At 41.6% G+C, this 18707-nt stretch overlaps 1 protein-coding gene across 4 annotated transcripts; it reads right to left on the reverse strand.

The window, feature by feature from the left end:
- Nucleotides 1–344: 344 nt before the first annotated feature.
- On the reverse strand, nt 345–16829 carry tdrkh (tudor and KH domain containing). Of its 4 annotated transcripts, none has more exons than XM_085762084.1 (14): nt 16779–16829; nt 12885–13048; nt 12705–12796; nt 11135–11333; nt 10912–11051; nt 9760–10105; nt 9500–9666; nt 9218–9393; nt 6712–6776; nt 6432–6583; nt 6208–6318; nt 3149–3203; nt 1030–1111; nt 345–926 (listed from the first exon to the last, which is right to left on the reverse strand). In XM_085762084.1, the coding sequence occupies exons 2-13, from the start codon at nt 13012–13014 to the stop codon at nt 1056–1058; spliced, it is 1689 nt and encodes a 562-aa protein (XP_085618210.1). In that variant the 5' UTR covers nt 13015–13048; nt 16779–16829; the 3' UTR covers nt 345–926; nt 1030–1055. The 4 variants fall into 4 exon arrangements, with proteins under 4 accessions (XP_085618210.1, XP_085618207.1, XP_085618206.1 ...); XM_085762081.1 differs by lacking the exon at nt 16779–16829 and adding an exon at nt 15002–15160; XM_085762080.1 differs by lacking the exon at nt 16779–16829 and adding an exon at nt 15002–15160 and having other exon boundaries at nt 12705–12799.
- Between the last annotated feature and the right edge of the window lie 1878 nt (nt 16830–18707).

The raw sequence follows: 18707 nt of genomic DNA on the forward strand, positions 1-18707 counted from the left end.
AAACTGTCTCAGCATTGCAGCTTACTGAACTGTTAATTGACAGGTATGCTAAGGTTTGAGTGTGACATGTCTCTGCTTCTTAAAACGCACCCATGATCTGATTTTATTTTGAAACACACTGACAGGTGACAAATTAAAGGAAAATCCAACAATAACTGTCACAGTTAAATACTGAGCCACCAGAACGACTTCACTGCTCCATGGGACAGGAGGGATGGATACCATTATTCTACAATCCCCTGCTGTCATTCTCTTTCTCCACTCATTCTTCAGGTTTTTCCCTTTCTCACCTGTCAATACATTCATAATGCAAGATTTATTTCAAAGAAAAACACAGACAAGCCTTGTGACATAAAATAAATCCTTTATATATAGCTCTGAAGACAAACTAACACTTTCTTCTGTCTTTAGCTAACAATACAGTAGATGCCACATTTTGATATTGAACACAATCTGAGGACCACAATAATAATAATAATACTGCACAGAGTCAGTTCCAAATATGATAACTCGAAGCCTAATACATAGGTCATAATCTTAATATGCATACCAAGTAGAGAAAAAAAAAGACATTACTGGCCGCAAACCAGCTGCCCTCTGCTTCCACTGGCTCATATCACAGTGCTTTCCAAAAATAATACTGTCAGACTTGTTTTTGTCACTCTCTTCATTTCCCGAACACAAAATATAGCAATGACACATTTAAGCAAAGCTGAATTAGATGCAGAACAGCATAAAGGCAAAAACAAAGAATTCATTGTGTGCTGAAGTAACAATGATAAAGTGAATATGGCTGGAAGAACTGTTGCACAGTTATCAGGTAGGTAAGGCTTTAGAATGAGGAGTTAATGTGGCCGAGCTGGGTCAGACAAGGAAATGTCCCCTTCATCTCACTGGAGCTGATGCTGAGGAATGGATGGTCAGTGCTGAAAGAGAAAAAGGGAGGCGAGGTCATCATGTTTATAAATACAGTGGCTTATACACCCAGAATGTTAAACCTAAGTCAGTCACAAAGAAAGGACACAACACCTTGGCAATCATGTACGTCTTTGGTCTCAGAGAAGCTCGTCTTCTATGACATCGTCGACACTTCCTGAGATTGAGGCGACTTCTGAGGGACATGAAGAAAAGTGGTTCAGATGCTGGTCTTGCAGCAGTAAAAGACAGAACACTTTTTTCTAAATACACCACAGTGCAAAGGGAGAGAGAGAGAAACTTAATATAATAAATTCCAAATCAATAAGAAGAACCCACAAAAAAAAGCTGGGAGTGAATCCTTGCTCGCACTGGTGATCTTATTATATTTTAAAGACAGTTCAGCTAGAATATAATTTTCTTTTTTACCCCATGCAGGCAGGACTTAACATCATGCTCAAAACAGACATTTAATTTGGCCCCACATCTCACATCCATAACAACATCCAGCAGACATGGAGTCAACATGACAAGACCTGGAGATGGTAAAAACCTTCTGTGGGTGTGTTACTAATGGTGTGTTTCCACTAGCGCGCTTCGGCTCGGAGCACTATTTTTCGTGTTTCCACTAGCACGCAGTACCTGCAACCAGTTACACTTTTGGTATCACCTCAGCCCTGGTTCCAAGCGAGCCGAAGCGTTACTAAAACGTGACGTCAGCCGACTGCCTTCCACTGATTGGCCGATGAGTGTCGTCACTGGAAGCGTCATAACCACGCGACGACCGACTAGAATGTAAATAAAAACAAGACTCAAGACAAGACACCACTTTTTACTGCTTCAGTTTGTACTGCTGTTTGACTTCGAACACGAGATGGCTTCTCAGAAGAAATCCACTCCTAGGTCGGTCGAGGAGGTCCAGACGTTCCTGACTCTGGTTGCCGAAGAAAGGATTCAGAGGGAGCTCGACGGCACCACACGGAACGGTTTCGCGCAGCCGTGTTATGACGACCCCGCCCACGTCGAGGAGGCACCAAGTGATACTCAGTTGTAATGGAAACACAACCAAACCGAGCCGAGCTGTATCGAGCCGAGCCGTGCTAGTGGAAATGCGCCATTAGTGACCCTGTAAAATTAGCCAAAGTCATTGAATTCTACTTATATAAAAATGTTAATTAGAAAAGATTTATGTTAAAGGGACAACGAGGTGTTTTGGAAAAGCGAAGCGTTTTCACACTACATTTATGAGCCTCCGCGCGCACCGTGAAATTCTTTGACCGGCGCAAGACGGACTCATGTTTTCATTCATCAAGAATTGCACATACGTCGTAGTTCCGACCATAAATGGCAATTCGGCTGCGTTATTCTCATGACTCGCCACGAAACCGAAAGTAAAGAAATGCTGGTCGAGCCACTAATAATAACAAAATAACGATAGAGACAAAACGATATATTTATCGAAAATGGAGCCATTAACAAGTGTGGGTAGCGGAGATTCATCCACATTAACATGAGACTTTTTTATAACCAAATAGAAACTCCTCGTTGTCCCTTTAAAAGAAGAATTGGTTTAAACAAACATGAACAGCAAAGTTACATTTGTTGTGTTTTTACTAGCAATGCAAAGACGTCTGCAAGTGAATGCACATTGTGGTTTAATGCAATTATATGTGAAGAGAAAAGTTCCAACAGTGCTTTCTATATCGATATTAAGTGCAACCACGAGCTCCAACACCCCCGGCCTCAGGTCCAGCTTGTGACAGGGGCTTTCCCGCCCCTCTCTCTCTCTTTTCCTGCAGTGCTGCATGCATTTTTTAGAGCCAGTGTCACCACGAAGAATGAGGAAACATCTGGATGACAATATTCCCAATGCACACGTGTCACAGAGATGTGTTGTTCTTCTAAGTCAAAGCATTAATGGGAAACTCTTTCCTGTTTCTGCCTCATCTGGGAAGGCCGTGGTTCCATCTTTCCGTTGAATTTCTTGATTTAGTCTTAGCTGAATGTGACATCCTTGTCAGGTGGACGCTCCATTTTCCTCTTCAGCTTTTATCTGAAACTCTCAACATCTCGGCAACCCCGGATGCTGTCAAACTGCCTTTTATATATCATATCAATCACATCACCATTTCTCCAATCCTCTAGTATCTGCATTACTGCTCTGAGCATGCGTGGTGGTAGTGACCTGTTACTGGTTTCCAGTCAATCGTTCAGTCGCGACGTCCGTACTCACCTGACAGGCTGATACAGGACAGACTGAGCTCTGACGACGCTCCTATCACGTCATCCTGTAAGACCAAAAGAAACCAAGCTGTCCAAGGGTTTGTTCACGCAGCTGAAGGATACTTTCAAACTGTCCAGGCAGGCACTGACTAAACGGTGTCCTCTGCCTTCAGATTTAAAGGGATATTTCAACATTTTGGCAAATTCACCTATTGCCATAATCCCTATAGTCTTAGAAGTAGGTTCATTACCTTTAATTGTCGGTGCAAGCTGTTTTGAGGTCGGCGGGGAAGAGACGTGAGCTGCTCAGCTAACACAATGGAGGCTCATGGTATTTCTATGTTTCCCTCATCAAACTAAATACACAATCCAACAACTCCAACTCGTAGACAATTTGTGACCTGCACATTCGCCACGCTGTGGAATAATACTGTAGTTCCGGTTACGTATTTACCTCAAAAACAACTCCATCTCGTAACATTATTGTCTCATAGCGTGGTGAATGTGCAGGTCACAACTTGTCCACAAGAGCGTTTTGGAGGTGTTAGATTGTGTATTTGACTAGTTTGATGAGGGAAAGCCCAGAAATACCGTGCGCTGTGCAGAGCTTACGTCTCTGCTCCGCCGATCTAAAAACAGCATGCACCAACAATTAAAAGTAACCTACCTCTAAGAATATAGGGATTATGGCAATAGGCGAATTTGCCAAAATATTGAAATATCCCTTTAACTGATATACTGGTACTATGTAGATTTTTCCAAACGCCTTCGACCCTTTCGAGTTTTGTCTGGCCTTGGAGATTCCTGTATCTGAAATGAGGACACCCCTTCTTTCAAACATGGACTCCACAAGGAGATTACTGGTGGGTTCTTAAAGACCTTCACTCCTTGGACTCAAAGTGGTCCGTCTCACATCCACAATAAACCCTTTCAGACATGCTCAGGATTAATTTATCACATGTCAAGTGTCAAATTTATCTTTTGAAGAGACACAACCACTTCCTAGCATGGGCAGGGAGATAACAAAGGTCCAAACAGTGCTTTCTATATCAATATCAGGGAAGGGAACTTTCTTTCTGAGCTTTTCAGTTGTGATTCTCGAGGAAAAGAAATTTGAGAAAAAAAAACGCCAATGGAACTGGAAACAGATTCGATTTTACAAGGGGAAGTCTTTACTACTTTAACACATAGTGATGTGCTGTTTTCTCTCTCCCTCAGCCTCAACGGTCTATGACTCAAGGGCAGATTGTGTATTTTTAATAAAGTTCCCATTGTCCGTCATCCATTGCCTTGAGTAACTAGTAGACTGACTCCCCTCATTTGGTCAACAGTCTGTTGTGTTGTTGTACCACAGTCCTCCAAGGACTGATTGTTGTGACAAATATTATTGGCAGAGTTTTTCAGCATCCTCCAAAGTTAGTTCAGAGAAAAGCACGGCCATAAAAATGACCTGATCTGTTTGATCGGACATTGCCAATGTTCCGACAGCAAGAACTTTGCACTCTCTTCCATTAGAACAATCAAGTGTCCATCTGTAAGACTTCCACTTGAGGCTACAGTCTTGGACTGACGGGATATTGCAGCAGTGGAGACAGGTTTCAGCGCCGTCTGGATCTGCCCATTAGTAAACAGCTGGGTCAACCTTGAACATTTCTCCTCCTGCTCTCAGCTTAATTTCCTTCTGTCTGTTGTAGTTGGACCTGTACAACGAGGCGTCTGCCAGACAGACCACACACAGTCGGCCTCAGGCTGCCGCCTCATTTACACATCACATGTCAGAAGTAGCTGAAGAGACACTCTCACATGTGGGTGAAACCTTCTGCAGCGCTGACTTCTCTAGCTCCTCACATCTCCAGCCACTGACTGAGGTTTCAGTTCTAATCCAGAGAGTGTCTCCTTTTGTCCCTCATCCTGCTCTTCCTTCGACAAAATGTTCACTCTTCAACTCTTTACGACTTTTTGTTTGTCTAGGTCAAATCACAGATCACCAAAACACCCTCACTGATGATACTGCCCCTTCGGTTTTGCCTTTTGTCATTCAAGGTCCCGTGACTGCTCACAAGTTTTATATATTTCAACTATATTCCTACGGGAGCCCTTATTAATCTTAACACTAGTCATTCCATCCTGGGGTAAGGCTGTCAGCTGAGCCGCTCTGTTGTCAGAATGATCGCTTGACAAATCTCAGCATCTTCACTGAGGTGCTGCAAATTAAAGCAGCAACAACTGAGCCAATTCAGATCCAACAGAAAACAGCTCGGCTCCAAGACGATGCTGTAAAAGTAGGCTGAACGTTATTTCTGCTGCCTGTGATAAGAGCTGATGTTGGACTGTGTCTGAATTATTCATTTTAAATCCCAACAGTTCAGCCGCTCCCTGGGAATTCTGAATTCTGGGTGAATGGTTAGATTTTTTATTCACATTGACGTTACACATCTTATTCTGACCTCTTTTTCATACGTTCTTCAATAATAACTCATTCAGTTACGTGTAAACATCTGAATTGGGGCTACATGTATTAAATTACAATATACAGCCTCATTTATTACTGTGTATTTGTTTATTCCTTCAAATCAGAAACAAAGACCCCTGAATTGAGAATTCACCACTTTTATGACTTTTATGGCACTGATAAAGTTGTTAGACTTCAAGTAAAGATTTTGTCCACCTGCTGATCTTGAGGTCCAGGCAGATGTGTTAGTTTGATCAAATACTTATGGCAGAACTGATCCATAACCAATGTTTCTTTCTTAGTCAGCACTAGAGGTGAGCAACCTAATGGATATACTGGATGAGTTGTGGCTTGTTTCTCAAGGGAGATAGAAAAAGTTATGATGAAATTGTTTTCAGGCATTAATTCGCCTTGCTGTTTCTCTTCTCTTGCTTGGTTAAATCACATTGTCAAGATGTTTATTATGAATCACACTATAGCCTAAAAATGTTGCAGTGTTGTTTTTCTCCAACGCAGGTATAAAGTACTGGCCTCAGTTTAAACCCGTTGGTGTTGTTCTACAAAACACTTTAGTTAAAACCTTTAATCATTTATGTCCTGTGTGCTCAGTGACTCACCAGCATCCTCTGCAGACAGCCAAGATGGTCACCCTCAGTCTTTCCGTTCACCACTTCCTGGAAGCTGATGGCGTGGCCAAGTCGTGTGAGCTCCTCACCGATATCTACAGTCTGGGATAGATTTTTATTTTATTTTTTCCCATTTAGAAATACACGATGTGTGCAAAACAAAACAGGAGACAGGAACCAAACACAGATATACAAGTGATAAAAATCTTTCTGACCTTGCCGTCGTTGTTGACATAGAGCTTGACAGTGGGCCAGGAGGAGACCTCTGAGTGGGAGTAGCTGCACAGTTTGGCCTGCAGCGGTCTCCAGAGTGCACAGTAAGTCAGCCGCTCAAAGTCGTCCAGGGCTGCCTCAGTCCACGCCTCGCCTGAAGAACAGCGACACGGTTCAGAAAATATCAAAATAATAAGGCATAAACAAAGACTAATAACATGAAATTAAGAATGAACTCTCTCTGTGCCTGTGTGATGAAAGGTATCAACTCAATAGATTTACCTTTCGGTCTCACTCCAGCTAAGTTGCACTCAATAGCTTGGAATGGTAAACTGAGGAAGTCGCTCCTGAAATGTTAATGCAGCAAAAGCAAAAGCTGTTAATGACTTAGCTCTGTTGCCATGAACAATAACATGCAATCTGCAGATGCACTGAAAACCTCGCCCTGGGCTTGAAAGGATACATGTCACACAGGGATGACCATTTTTTTTGTCATTTTTTGTCCCTTCCCCCTTTTTTCCCTTTTGTAAAGGTTTTTCAGTATCATAAAGACGCACCCCAGCATTCTTGTTCTAGAGAGTTTAGTTCTTATTTAGTATTTTATAGATTTTATCTCTTATATTACGGTGGAAGGACCAATCATTCATCTCTGTATTGTTTATGGAGTCGTAAATATGTTGCTGTGTGATTAAATTTACAGATGAATGGATGAGAATGGTGAATTGTTATGTAAAAGAGCATGTGAAATGTGTATGAAGAGAGGAGAAATGAAGACTTAAATATCTGATTAGCATCTCCTGACCTGAGATGACAAGATATTTAAAACTCAGTATGGATGCGCTGCTCACAACTCATGACATGAGGCCTTAAACAAGACATGAGATTGTTGTTGATACATTAATTATACAACTGTGTCTCCTTTTCAGTTCCATGTGATGTAACAAAAGCAAAGGAGTTAAAAAATTTTTTTTATCACACATGAATATCAAGCACATCAGATATGGCATCATAGCTATAATATCATAGGTTGTTCACACACAAAATTGTTTAATTTGCCCCTCTTTGTATTGTTGCTGCCTCTTCACTGACTCGGTGCACTCACTGGATGTAGACTCATCTCCAAAGAGTTCTGATTTTCTCTTTGAGAAGCCCAAACATTTTAAAGTCTCCATCACAGACAGCTCCCAGTGAGCGGTGGACTTATCGCTGAGCTGCCTGAACTGGAGGACCTGTTGCTGGATTCTGTACAAAGGTCCTGCAGTGCGTATTAGTCTGCACTCACAGTGCTGCTGTAAAAAGTTGTAACAATAGTGAGGTTGTTGAGCGTGGGAACTGTGATAAGAGGATGATGATGATACTGTAGTGGGGCGAGGCTTACAGAAAAGCTCCGAGATTAACATTTCAAATGACCAAACTGAGACTAATGTTCACTCACAGTTTAAAGCAATGTCCACACCATTAGGTCTTAAAGGAATAGTTCAACCTTTTTACAAATTGGTCCATTGCCATAATCCCTATAGTGTTAGGGTTAGGGTTGTTACCTTTAATTGTCAGTGCAAGCTATTTTTAGAACAGTGGAGCAGAGCTGCTCAGAGCTACGCTACGGAGGCTAATGGAATTTCTTGGTTTCCCTCATCAAACTCATTAAATACACAATCCAACAACTCCAAAACGCTCTGGTACAGAGACTGCTTGCCGAAAAACTGCCCCCAACGGGAACGTGCATCAGCGGTTTCGCATGAATTTACCTCGAAAACAATTGTAATGGTAAATTTGAATATTCCTTTGTTTTAATCACTTGTGACGTCCCTACCCCCTGCTTTCCCTCCAAGGTATCAGATCCTCTTTTGTCTGTCACCCATTTGTGTATTCTAATGTCTAGACCTTGTAATTGCATCAAGTTCCAGAGACACCCAACCTCTCATTTCCTCATGATATACTCAAACCCTTTTGTATTTTAAAGTGCATTGATTAGACCTCTTAATCACACTCCAGGATGTCAGTGCCAATACCTGAAAAGATATCCTGAGTAGGGGGCTGACCCCTGCAGTAGACAAAGGGGTGTGGAATATACCTGAAGGGGCGTTCCTCAAGTATAAATGTTTAGGTCTCCCCATTATCTTGGTCTTTTCTTTACCATCACTCGGATATGAATTGACCTTTTCTTGCAAGGAAATAAACACATGTCGGCCGGCAAGTCTCTATTTCATTCTTCACCAGCAACAGAGAATTTCCACGACACAACTCTGTCTTGTTCTGTTATTATCTCATAGCGTGGTGAATGTGCAGGTCACAACTTGTCCACAAGAGCGTTTTGGAGTTCTTGGATTGTGTATTTGATGAGTTTGATGAGGGAAACCAAGAAATACCATTAGCCTCCGTAGCGTAGCTCTGAGCAGCTTGCGGCTCTGCTCTGCCGTTCTAAAAACAGCTTGCACCGACAATTAAAGGTAACAACCCTAACCCTAACACTATAGGGATTATGGCAATGGACCAATTTGCCAAAATGTTAAACTATCCCTTTAAATTCTAAAAGCATTTGCTTCTCCTGGCTCCTTACTCATGGTGTCCACACTACATAGTTGTGTATATGTGTTTTCAGGTGTGCCAGTATGAACAGAGATCGCATAGACACAGTAGTGTGGACATAACCCTAAAAAGCAACCATAACACTCAACTTAATATCAAATAAGATATTAAGATAATGGAGAGGAAACATGGCAATAAATGCGAGACATTTTAACTGGTCTAACTCAGACTCCTCAAGGTGGATGATTTTCTCTCTCACCTCATTCGGCGCAGACTGTCTCTGGGCAGTTCCCCGTTATCCCCAAAGTCAACATAGTAAAGGTCCACGAGTCCAGAGGGCAGGACTCCCAGCACCCTGGCCCTGTTCCATGTGCCGTGTTCTCGGTACTGAGCGGCCACGATGTCTCCCACCACGATGGTCTCCACCCTCTGCTCCTGGACAGTAGAGACAGTTTTTTTTTAAATTCTTTCTGCTGTTCTCTGTCAAAAATGATCCATGTATAAAAAATTCTAAAAAAAAGACAGTAAGCCGGGTACTGACTGCATTGTCGCCGCTGTTGTAAAAGCGGGTCATCTCCTCTGTCAGTTTGTCCAGCTGGAGGGAGCGAACCCCCAGGATCTGGATCCAAAAGTGGTTGGGGTTCTCCGACGCAGACACGTAAACCTCCAGATGTTCATCGGGCTGGAAGCTCAGGTCTGGACTGGGAACTAGACATCAGAGCAAAGGTGATGAAACTCAAGGACAGATTAAAGTGAGGGTAAAGTCTTTAACACTTATAGTTTTAGAGACAGTGAACCAACTTTCAAATTTGGAAACTTCAGAGAGAGAGTCTGTGGAGAGACTCTCCTCCTCCTCCTCCTCCTCCTCTCTCTCATCTTCCTTGCTGTCAGTCTTGCTGAATTTCAGCTCCTCGAACTTGTCATAAATACTCTCTGGTTCTCTCGTGGTTCCACATGAGTGAATGTGCCCGTTCTTCACTGTCTGGGAGTGGGGGCCGTTGTTGTTCAAACCAACTGGTGCCTCCGTTTCTGTGCCGTCTGGCTTCTGACTGACAGCGGTGTGGCCGCGTCTCTGGCGCAGAGCGGACGACTGTGAGATCTTCGTCCTCACCATCATGTCCTCTCTGACTTTCTCAAGAATCAGCTCCTGCACAGAGATCACAGGAGCAGTAGATACAGTGATTCTTAATAGAATAGAATAGAATAGAATAGAATAGAATAGTACTCTATTAATGCTTTGCAGGAAATTATTGTGTCACAGTAGCTCCAATAGAATAGAATAAAAATACAGATAGGATAATTAGGAGAATAAAATAACTTACGGCAGCAATAATATTAAGGATACAGTAACAAAATCTATATATAATCATGAGGAGTCATAAAACATATTTAATTAAGTTACTTCAACGGAAAGTTGCGAGATAGAGTTGTTTTCGAGGCAAATGCAGAGACTGCTTGCCGAAAAACTGCCCCCAACGGGACTGCGCATCAGCAGTTTTGCATGAATTTACCTCTAAAACGTCTTGTAACAAGAGCGTTTTGGAGTTGTTGGATTGTGTATTTGATGAGTTTGATGAGGGAAACCAAGAAATCCCATTAGCCTCCGTAGCGTAGCTCTGAGCAGCTTGCGGCTCTGCTCCACCGTTCTAAAAATAGCTTGCACTGACAATTAAAGGTAACGAACCTACTCCTAAAACTATAGGGATTATTATTTGCCCAAATGTTGAACTATCATTGCCCAAATGTTGAACTATCCCTTTAATGTACAAGTGCAGGTGTGCAACTCTTTAATAACAATTATTATGACGATGTGATGTATTAAAGACGCACGCACGCACGCACGCACGGTACGCACGCATGTTTGCACCACACACACACACCACACACACACACACACACACACACACACACACACACACACACACACACACACACACAGTGGATCCAACTCACCTTGGCCTGTTTCACCTCCTCTCTGGTCCCTGTGATTGTAACGTTACCCTTCGCCCCAGGACCGTGAGTCTTCTCTTTGGAACAAGCTACTTTGGCTCCTGTGGTCCTGATGATCAGTTTCAGACTCCCTCCACCACGACCTGCAGCGTGCACACACACACAGCGGCTATCAGCAACAATTAGGTGAAGGTTAGTATATTCATTGTAGGCATCTAGCAGCTACCTATTATACGTCCAAAGGCAGTCTGAGGAACCTCCAAGGTCTCTGTGACCGGTTCACAGTCTGTGACCAGGTTCTCCAGGATGCAGCGGGCCAGCAGAATCTGTTCCTTGGAGCCCTGCAGCAGGAAGCACACTGCCTTACACCCGGCCTCCCCAGTGTCTGACAAAACCCGCACATGGGCTCCAGACTTCTGGGTCACCTGAAACAGAGAGAGACAGCTGAGTGATATGACTGGTGTCAAACATGGTTAAAACAGGACAAAACTCCCTCCCTGCCATCCAATTATATCAACCAATGAACAATTTAGTTTGTTGTTTGTAAACAGATCAAGTATTGATATGAAGGTAGTAATGAGGATGTGAAAGTGTTCATTGTGTCAAGTAGATAAACAAGAAATCTTAGAAACAACATCAAATCTCCATGACCGACTCCATCATGTGGAAATTGTTTAGTCCTCCTGCTACAGAGACACATGTGAAAGGTGAGGGGGAGGAGGGGGTGGGGGGAAATTAATTTAAAAATGTGCAAAATATCAGCACAACTCCAAAAGATTAAAAACCACAGGTCTAGGTGCACAGTAAAAAACATTACACAAAAAAATTATAGAAACCGTCCCTAATGTCTGAAAATGTGTCCTGTCTTGGCATTTGAACATAGCCTATGTATTTATGTGGGTTTTGAATGTTTATTGTGATGTGTGACAGTGGGTTATGTGACCTATGGATGTGCATCCCCCCTTCACACAGGTGAATCAGCTTAGCGCTGACGAGTCCTCACTGCTGCACTATATCAGGTGTTAATAATGTTGTCTACATGCTGAAGAAGGCTGAGAGCTAAAACACGTCCGACCGTATTCTTTGCCCAATAAATTCAGGGTAAAAATGTATAAATCACATCACAGTAAAATGTTGTTCTTCTAAATTTCAGAATGACAAATAATAATAATATTTGTCAAAATAATGAGTTGAATTTTAATTGAATTTCATAAACTGTTAAAGGAAATTGTTGGTTCATTTAAACTTTTTTCCAGGTGATAATTTTATATTTCAAAACTCAATGCTTCTGGTTTTCATAAAATTTTATAATAAAAAATATAATAATTTTATAATAAAAAAATAATAAAAATTTTATATAAATATTTAATAAAAATTTTCCTATAGAATAACTGAGAATAGGAACAATTGTATGAATACAAATGTCGAGTCAGCTCTTTATATAAATGTGAATTTGTTTTTTATTTTTTTAAATGTATTTGATTCATATACGTAAATATATTTATGTAAGTATATTTTTGGGGGCATTTTTGCCTTTAATTGATAGTTACGTGGAGAATGACAGGAAATGCGGAGGCAGAGAGAGGGAATGACATGCAGCAAAGGGCCGCCCAAGTCGGGTTTCGATACGGGGCCGGCTGCAGCGAGGACTATAGCCTCTGCTCTGTAAATGGGGCGCCTGCTCTACCGACTGAGCTAAACGACGCCCCTATCAATGTGAATGTATACCTACTTTCACCTCCACTTTAACTTCCTTTATCTGTTGATAAATCATTATGAGGGACTGAAGAACTCACCACCTCCAAAAACTTGGCCTGGTATCTGGACATGTTCCTGTAAACCTCTACAGGGAGCATCATCTTGGACACCTCCGTGTCGGGCCCCTGACCTGCTGAAGACATGCACAACGATCATTAGAAAATAAATATACATAATGTCTTATTATTTATTATCAATGAACATATGCAGATACTCACTGTTGTTAGTGCTGCTCATGTGGCGGTAGACCATGTAGCCCACCGTGGCCCCCACAGACAGCCCCGCAGCCAGGGCCACCATTTTGCCCGAACTCATGGTGCTCTTGTGACTCTCCTTCACCGCGTCCATGACACGCCGTGCTGCACCCAGCGGGACGCTCCACCTAAACACACACATGACACAAGTCTCCTTCTGCTGGTGATGTTCAGCCCATTACTGTTCTCTCAACATGTACTTCTGTCTACTGTCGTGTTTATAAACTCCTGTCGGTGAAGAAGTCAGTCATCTTTTATTGTTTTTGGAAAATGTAGAAAAGAAAAGAAGAAGGAAAAAAAAAAGATCACGGCGACTGGGATGTAACTAATGGTGTGTGCTGGTGTTTTGCTCGGCAGCTCATGCAGCACAGATAATCAAAGCGTTAGCCAGCCTCGATGGAAACTGTAGACCTGGTGTTCTCAAACATGTTTATATGACAGACCACTGATTAATTAGGTTTCTCTGTGGAACCCAAAATGACTGGACTCTGTCTCACTGACATACAGTGGCATGAAAAAGTTTGCGCACCCCTGAGCGTAGTACATGTTTTTTAAATTCCTTAAATAAAATAAATAAATAAATAGAACCCCTTAGGCAAACAGATGTTTCTTACAAAGGTTGAAGCAAACTTACTATTGTATTAATTAACTGAAAAAATAAATAATCTGTCCAAACAGGTATGTGCAAACATTAGAGCACCCTGCTGAGTCAGTAGTAAGCTTCCAAAAACAGCACTTTGTGTCTCTTCAAGTGGTTTCGGTTCCAATTTTAATGGAATCCACTTTTGGCCCCATGTCCTTCAGAAATGTGTCTTGTGCCGCTGGCTGCCATGCAGCTGCACAGCATTATAACCAACTGAGTGTTTTTGTAATACTCATTTTGGCCACAAGAGGCTGAAATGCACCACTAACCCCCAGTCTATGAAGGACTAGAAGCATTTACTGTATGTTCTCTTTTAGGCACAATTTAATTTCCCCATGACTCTAAACACAAGATACAAAGTCATTTGTGGTTGTTGAGTGTTACCACGGGGTTTAAGGGCTCGTGTTTCTCAGAAACATGAGCCGCCTTTACAAGTTGTGGGGAGTCAGTTAAAGCCGAACAAGTTAATGAGGTGGGGGGGGGGGGGCAGACTTTTTCATGTGCTAATCTAATCTTCTTACCTTTAACGTTGATAAAATTAAAATTATGTTTATATTTAGACAAAGATTCATTTACAAGTGCATTTACTACAGGGGTTATATTTACTTCTTTCCACTTCAAAAATAAAACTGAGTCATCCAGAGGAGCACAGACCTTTGCATATAACTGCATATGAGAAGATGCTTGTAATTTAATTAGTACTACTGACTAACAACATAAGTAAACACTAGGTCAGATAAAAGTTCATTCTTGATCTTGGCAACAAATTCACTAAGTAGTCCATTTAGTAGCGAGGTCTTGAGATCTATGAGTGCTGAAGTTCATTCTGGAATGTGACTGAAAGCTCAAGAACAGGTGCTAAATGGACTTTTTTCTACTGTATCTTTGTTCGGGACCCATGGAGGTCCACAGACTCCACTTTGAGAACCACCTCAGCTTATTCTTACCATGTAGCCTATGACAATGACATCCCAGACTACATAATTTGCCAAACTCTAGCCCAAAAAGCGTGCACAAGCAGTCTCATACACACACATAATGTAGGATTCTAAATGCTTGAACATTTAGCATAGGCTATATCTCACATACACACACAGCACTGCTCTTCTTATGAATGCAACCAAGCCAAACCGCAGCTGGCCTGACCCCGGCAGCCGGACGTAATGCACTGAAAGCAGCCACTGCACACACGGAATACCATTTACTGCATTTGGACGACCTCCAGCCATTCTACCGACCACCGAATACTTGCATCCAATTCTTTCTGAGGCCGTTAACATCACACTGCTATGACTATGACTCACATACAGGACAGAATGCACTGGAGGTAAGCCAACAGCGAAGAGTATTGGGACCACCACCACCACGCAGCTATGGGGGGGGGGGGGGGGGGGGCGAGGGGGAGCACACAGCACCACCATGCAGATGCGTGTCTCACTGGGAGAGGAGCGCTCTGGGGCTGTAGTTGAGAAACACGTGGGACTTGGACACTCCAACGTCCATCTCAGAAGAATCGGGACAGTAAGAGACACAAATCTTCTCCGATCCCGGCTCAGTTTTTTGTTTTTTTGTTTTTTTGCTGTACTTCCGAGTTCAAGACTACTGACAGACAGGCAGAGGGAGGAGGAGGGGGGGGGGGAGGAGAAAGTTTCAGTATTTCAAGTCACAACATGACAACAACTGGTCAGTTACACTGCACTTTGATGCACAGTACAACAGGAATCATCACAGACTCACTCAATACAGTTCTTTACTGTGGATGACAACTCAGGCCTGAAACCGAGGGCGTTATGTGGTTACATTGGGGGGGAGCGTTACAATCTTATCCCATATAAAGTCAGCATGTGTCCCAGTGCGGATGAAGAGTGCAAAATCAGTCATCAGTCATCTCCCACCATTATTTTTAACGCATTTCATTTTGTTGTCAGTCAAGTTGTGGTGATTTGACAGGACGAATGCTTATATTAATCAATTTATCATATCACCACGTATGTTATTTCTTACCAGGCGGATAACCTAATGAGAATTGGTGATTTAGGCAGCTAGGCTATGACAAGGCTAACAGTTACCCTGCCTTCAGAGGCATTATGAACATAGCACACACACACCTTGTCATTAATAATAAAGACCGAATTTGCTTGAGAGATAAAGGCAGATCAGTTTTTAGATCAGCTGAATGCTAGCACATTGATTCTGTGGCGTCCTCCTCTAGCTTTACCTATAGCAAACTAGCAATCAGCTACACATTTATTAGTTACTTTTGTTGCTTGCAAATTAATATACATTTGTAAAAACAACAGGTTCTTCACACCAGCTTGTAGATATCTTATTCACTGCAATTTTATGATTATTTAGGGTTTCATATTGGCTGGAGTAGATTTTTGGAGGGGTTATGACCCCCCTAAACCCACCATAACTTACGCCCATGCCTGACACTACTTTGCAAAGCTGTGTCCCGTTCACTTTGTGCCTATTGAGAGGAACAAGCCTGGCTTTGAAAAAAATGTTATTTATAGAGGCGTCTCTAGACAGAACTTCAAACTTTTCTTTGAAGACTCACGTGTTTAGAAACGCTCAGCGTTGGACACATCCACCCAGGACAACGTCGTTTCAATGAAACAGTGCGAATCATGTCATGTCAAGTGCTCATGCTATTTGTTATATGCAATACGCTCTTTAGGGAATAACGGTGTTTCTTATAATATTAAAGCCGACTCCTGCTGACTCAAAACATGTTTCAATGTTTTCAGTCACCTTATATGCACAAGCATAAAAGCAAAGCAGCTTTGAATATTGACATAATTAAATAGAGTTTGTCGTGACGTCTCTTGACACCTGATAACACCACATGCGTGATAACCTAACCTTGGCTTTTTTTTTTTTTTTTTTACACTGTAGCACATATTATTGCGGACCATATAGCTACCTTTATCAGGACAAAGCGGCGAGACTGTTTATTGTCCAACCGAAGGGGACACAATATTTCCAGCGAGCTGTCAAGACGACCGCAATAACACTTTCTCCTCTGAGCAAGCCAAGCTAACGTAGCTAGCTGCTGTGGATGCATGCAGCCAAGTCAAACATTCAGAGGAGGGGACCAAACCTCATTAGCACGCGCGCATAGTCAAACAATTACACCTCATATATGTTTCCTAGGTCTAATGTAATTCAAAATGAATGATAAATAAATACAAGTTATGGTGCATGACACTCACAGACAGATGCTGCTGGCTCTCCTGCGTTTCGAATCGACCCCGTCTGTAATTACAGTCACGCTCGCCGGCGGAAGCACTAACCACACCGGAAACAGTATTCACATTCAACTTTAATAAGATGAAGTTACAGCGTAAAACCGCACTGCAGCTACTTTCTGTTGAAGGGCTCTGTTTCCACTGAACAGACAGGATCCAAAAAATACTGCTTGACGGACAAGGAACGCGAGTCCAACTTAAGTAGCGACACTTACTTTGAAAGGCCAACCGGAAGTCACTTTCTTCTTTGGACACTTGTGTCTGCAGCTTTGCTGAAAATCTCATGATAGGCAAGAATTTGCAGCAACTGAAGCAACAGAATAACAAAATTGATAATCACCGGTGAAAACTTGGTGTTAAAATTTTAATATCACTGGGTTAATTTAAATTATATTTGACTCAAAATTATCATACAATACTGTATTTCCAACTTGTTTTTTCTCTCTCTCTGCCTTTCCAAATCAGTTGCCCAATCCCTCTTAATACAGACCCCTGTCCCAAGAACTCCCTGTTTCAAGCAAGTGGTATTGATATGATCTTCTCCTCTTAGACTGAAAAAACATAGGATTAACTTGGACAAAAGTATCATCTATGTATTTTGAAGAACATGGGTTTCAAGTAACTTCACTCATTTTCCATTCATCGGTTGTTTTCAAACTGATCAATTAGTTAAGTAAAAAGTTATGTATAAAAGCTGGTGATCTCTCTTTAAATCAATTGGTGAGAACACACTGGTTTTATCTTCCACACTAGAGGGAGTTTGGACACAAGAAGTTATCATTAAATTAAACATTGAAACTGAGTGACTGTGATGTTCAGAGACCAAGAAGCTGAAGTGAGAGTTAAAGCAGAAGTAAGCGGAATGTTTGTGTTAATATAAGTCTTAAATAGTTATATCTTCCGACAGCAATCACTAAAAACTGTAAAACTTTTGAAGATTAAATTCCAGTTAACTACAAACAAAACCTAATTTATTGAGTCAAACAGTCAATGGCATGTAGGAGTTTGAGGCCATATAAATAAGAATATATTATAAATAAGAACTTTGTATGTGTGTATCTTAAAAACAGCAAATCTTCAGACTTAATTTGAATTTTCCCAGTTGACTCCTGTGTTTTTTTTGCTGAATTATGACAACACTTTACCACAGCAATCTTATAAATAAAAGAAAAATATTTATTAACATGACATAATCAATACACAAACAAATTTGTCAAAAGTCCTGAACATAGACACTTTAAAAAAATACAAAATATACATTTATGTATCTTGTGATCAACTATCTCATAGTCCATCAGCTGATACCCCACCCTACCAATCAACTGACCTGGCAGGCGTCAGCTCCTAGCCTACACATGGTAATATTATCAAAACATTAGCAACAACTCTGCAGGTTGCACCAGAAGCCTGGCAACATACAGTGTGAAGTCCATGCTCCGGTGTGAACAAAACAGTAGAACTATAGATAACATGTACACTAATTAAGACAGAGCATTCATGTGGATCTTTTTCATGCAGCATAGTCCATATGTTTGTCATGATATAAACCAATACAGAACAAAACAGGACGAAGAATAAAATAAAATCAGAAGTTATTTCTTGCATTGTAATGTTTGTCTTCAAGCCATCTCGAGTAGTTTCGTGTCAGTCCCTGTCCACCCTGAAAGTGATCACCAGCAGAATCCAGTGCTGCAAAAACCAGAAAATCAGGGTGTGCTTCTGCACATCTTCACTTGTACCGATTCACATGCAGCCCCACTTTAAAGGTGCCGTGTGTACGTTTTTGCTATTGCTACATAGCTAAGGTTAGCATTAACTGCTGTGTAAGAGGAAACATCATGAGTTATGGAACAAACTTTCATCAATATCAACTCTCAATTTGCTTCTAGTTCT

Source organism: Trachurus japonicus, chromosome 19 (assembly GCF_045865225.1).
Source record: "Trachurus japonicus isolate A0001 chromosome 19, Traja_1.0".
NCBI classification, from domain to species: Eukaryota; Metazoa; Chordata; class Actinopteri; order Carangiformes; family Carangidae; genus Trachurus; species Trachurus japonicus.

Coding starts and splice junctions, on each gene's coding strand:
- tdrkh (XM_085762080.1), bottom strand. CDS start 15,066: ATGGACGTTGGAGTGTCCAAGTCCCACGTGTTTCTCAACTACAGCCCC. Junction 6,584..6,711: donor AGCTGGAGTGAGACCGAAAG/GTAAATCTATTG, acceptor GCTGTTCTTCAG/GCGAGGCGTGGACTGAGGCA. Junction 3,204..6,207: donor GCTGTCTGCAGAGGATGCTG/GTGAGTCACTGA, acceptor TTGGTCTTACAG/GATGACGTGATAGGAGCGTC.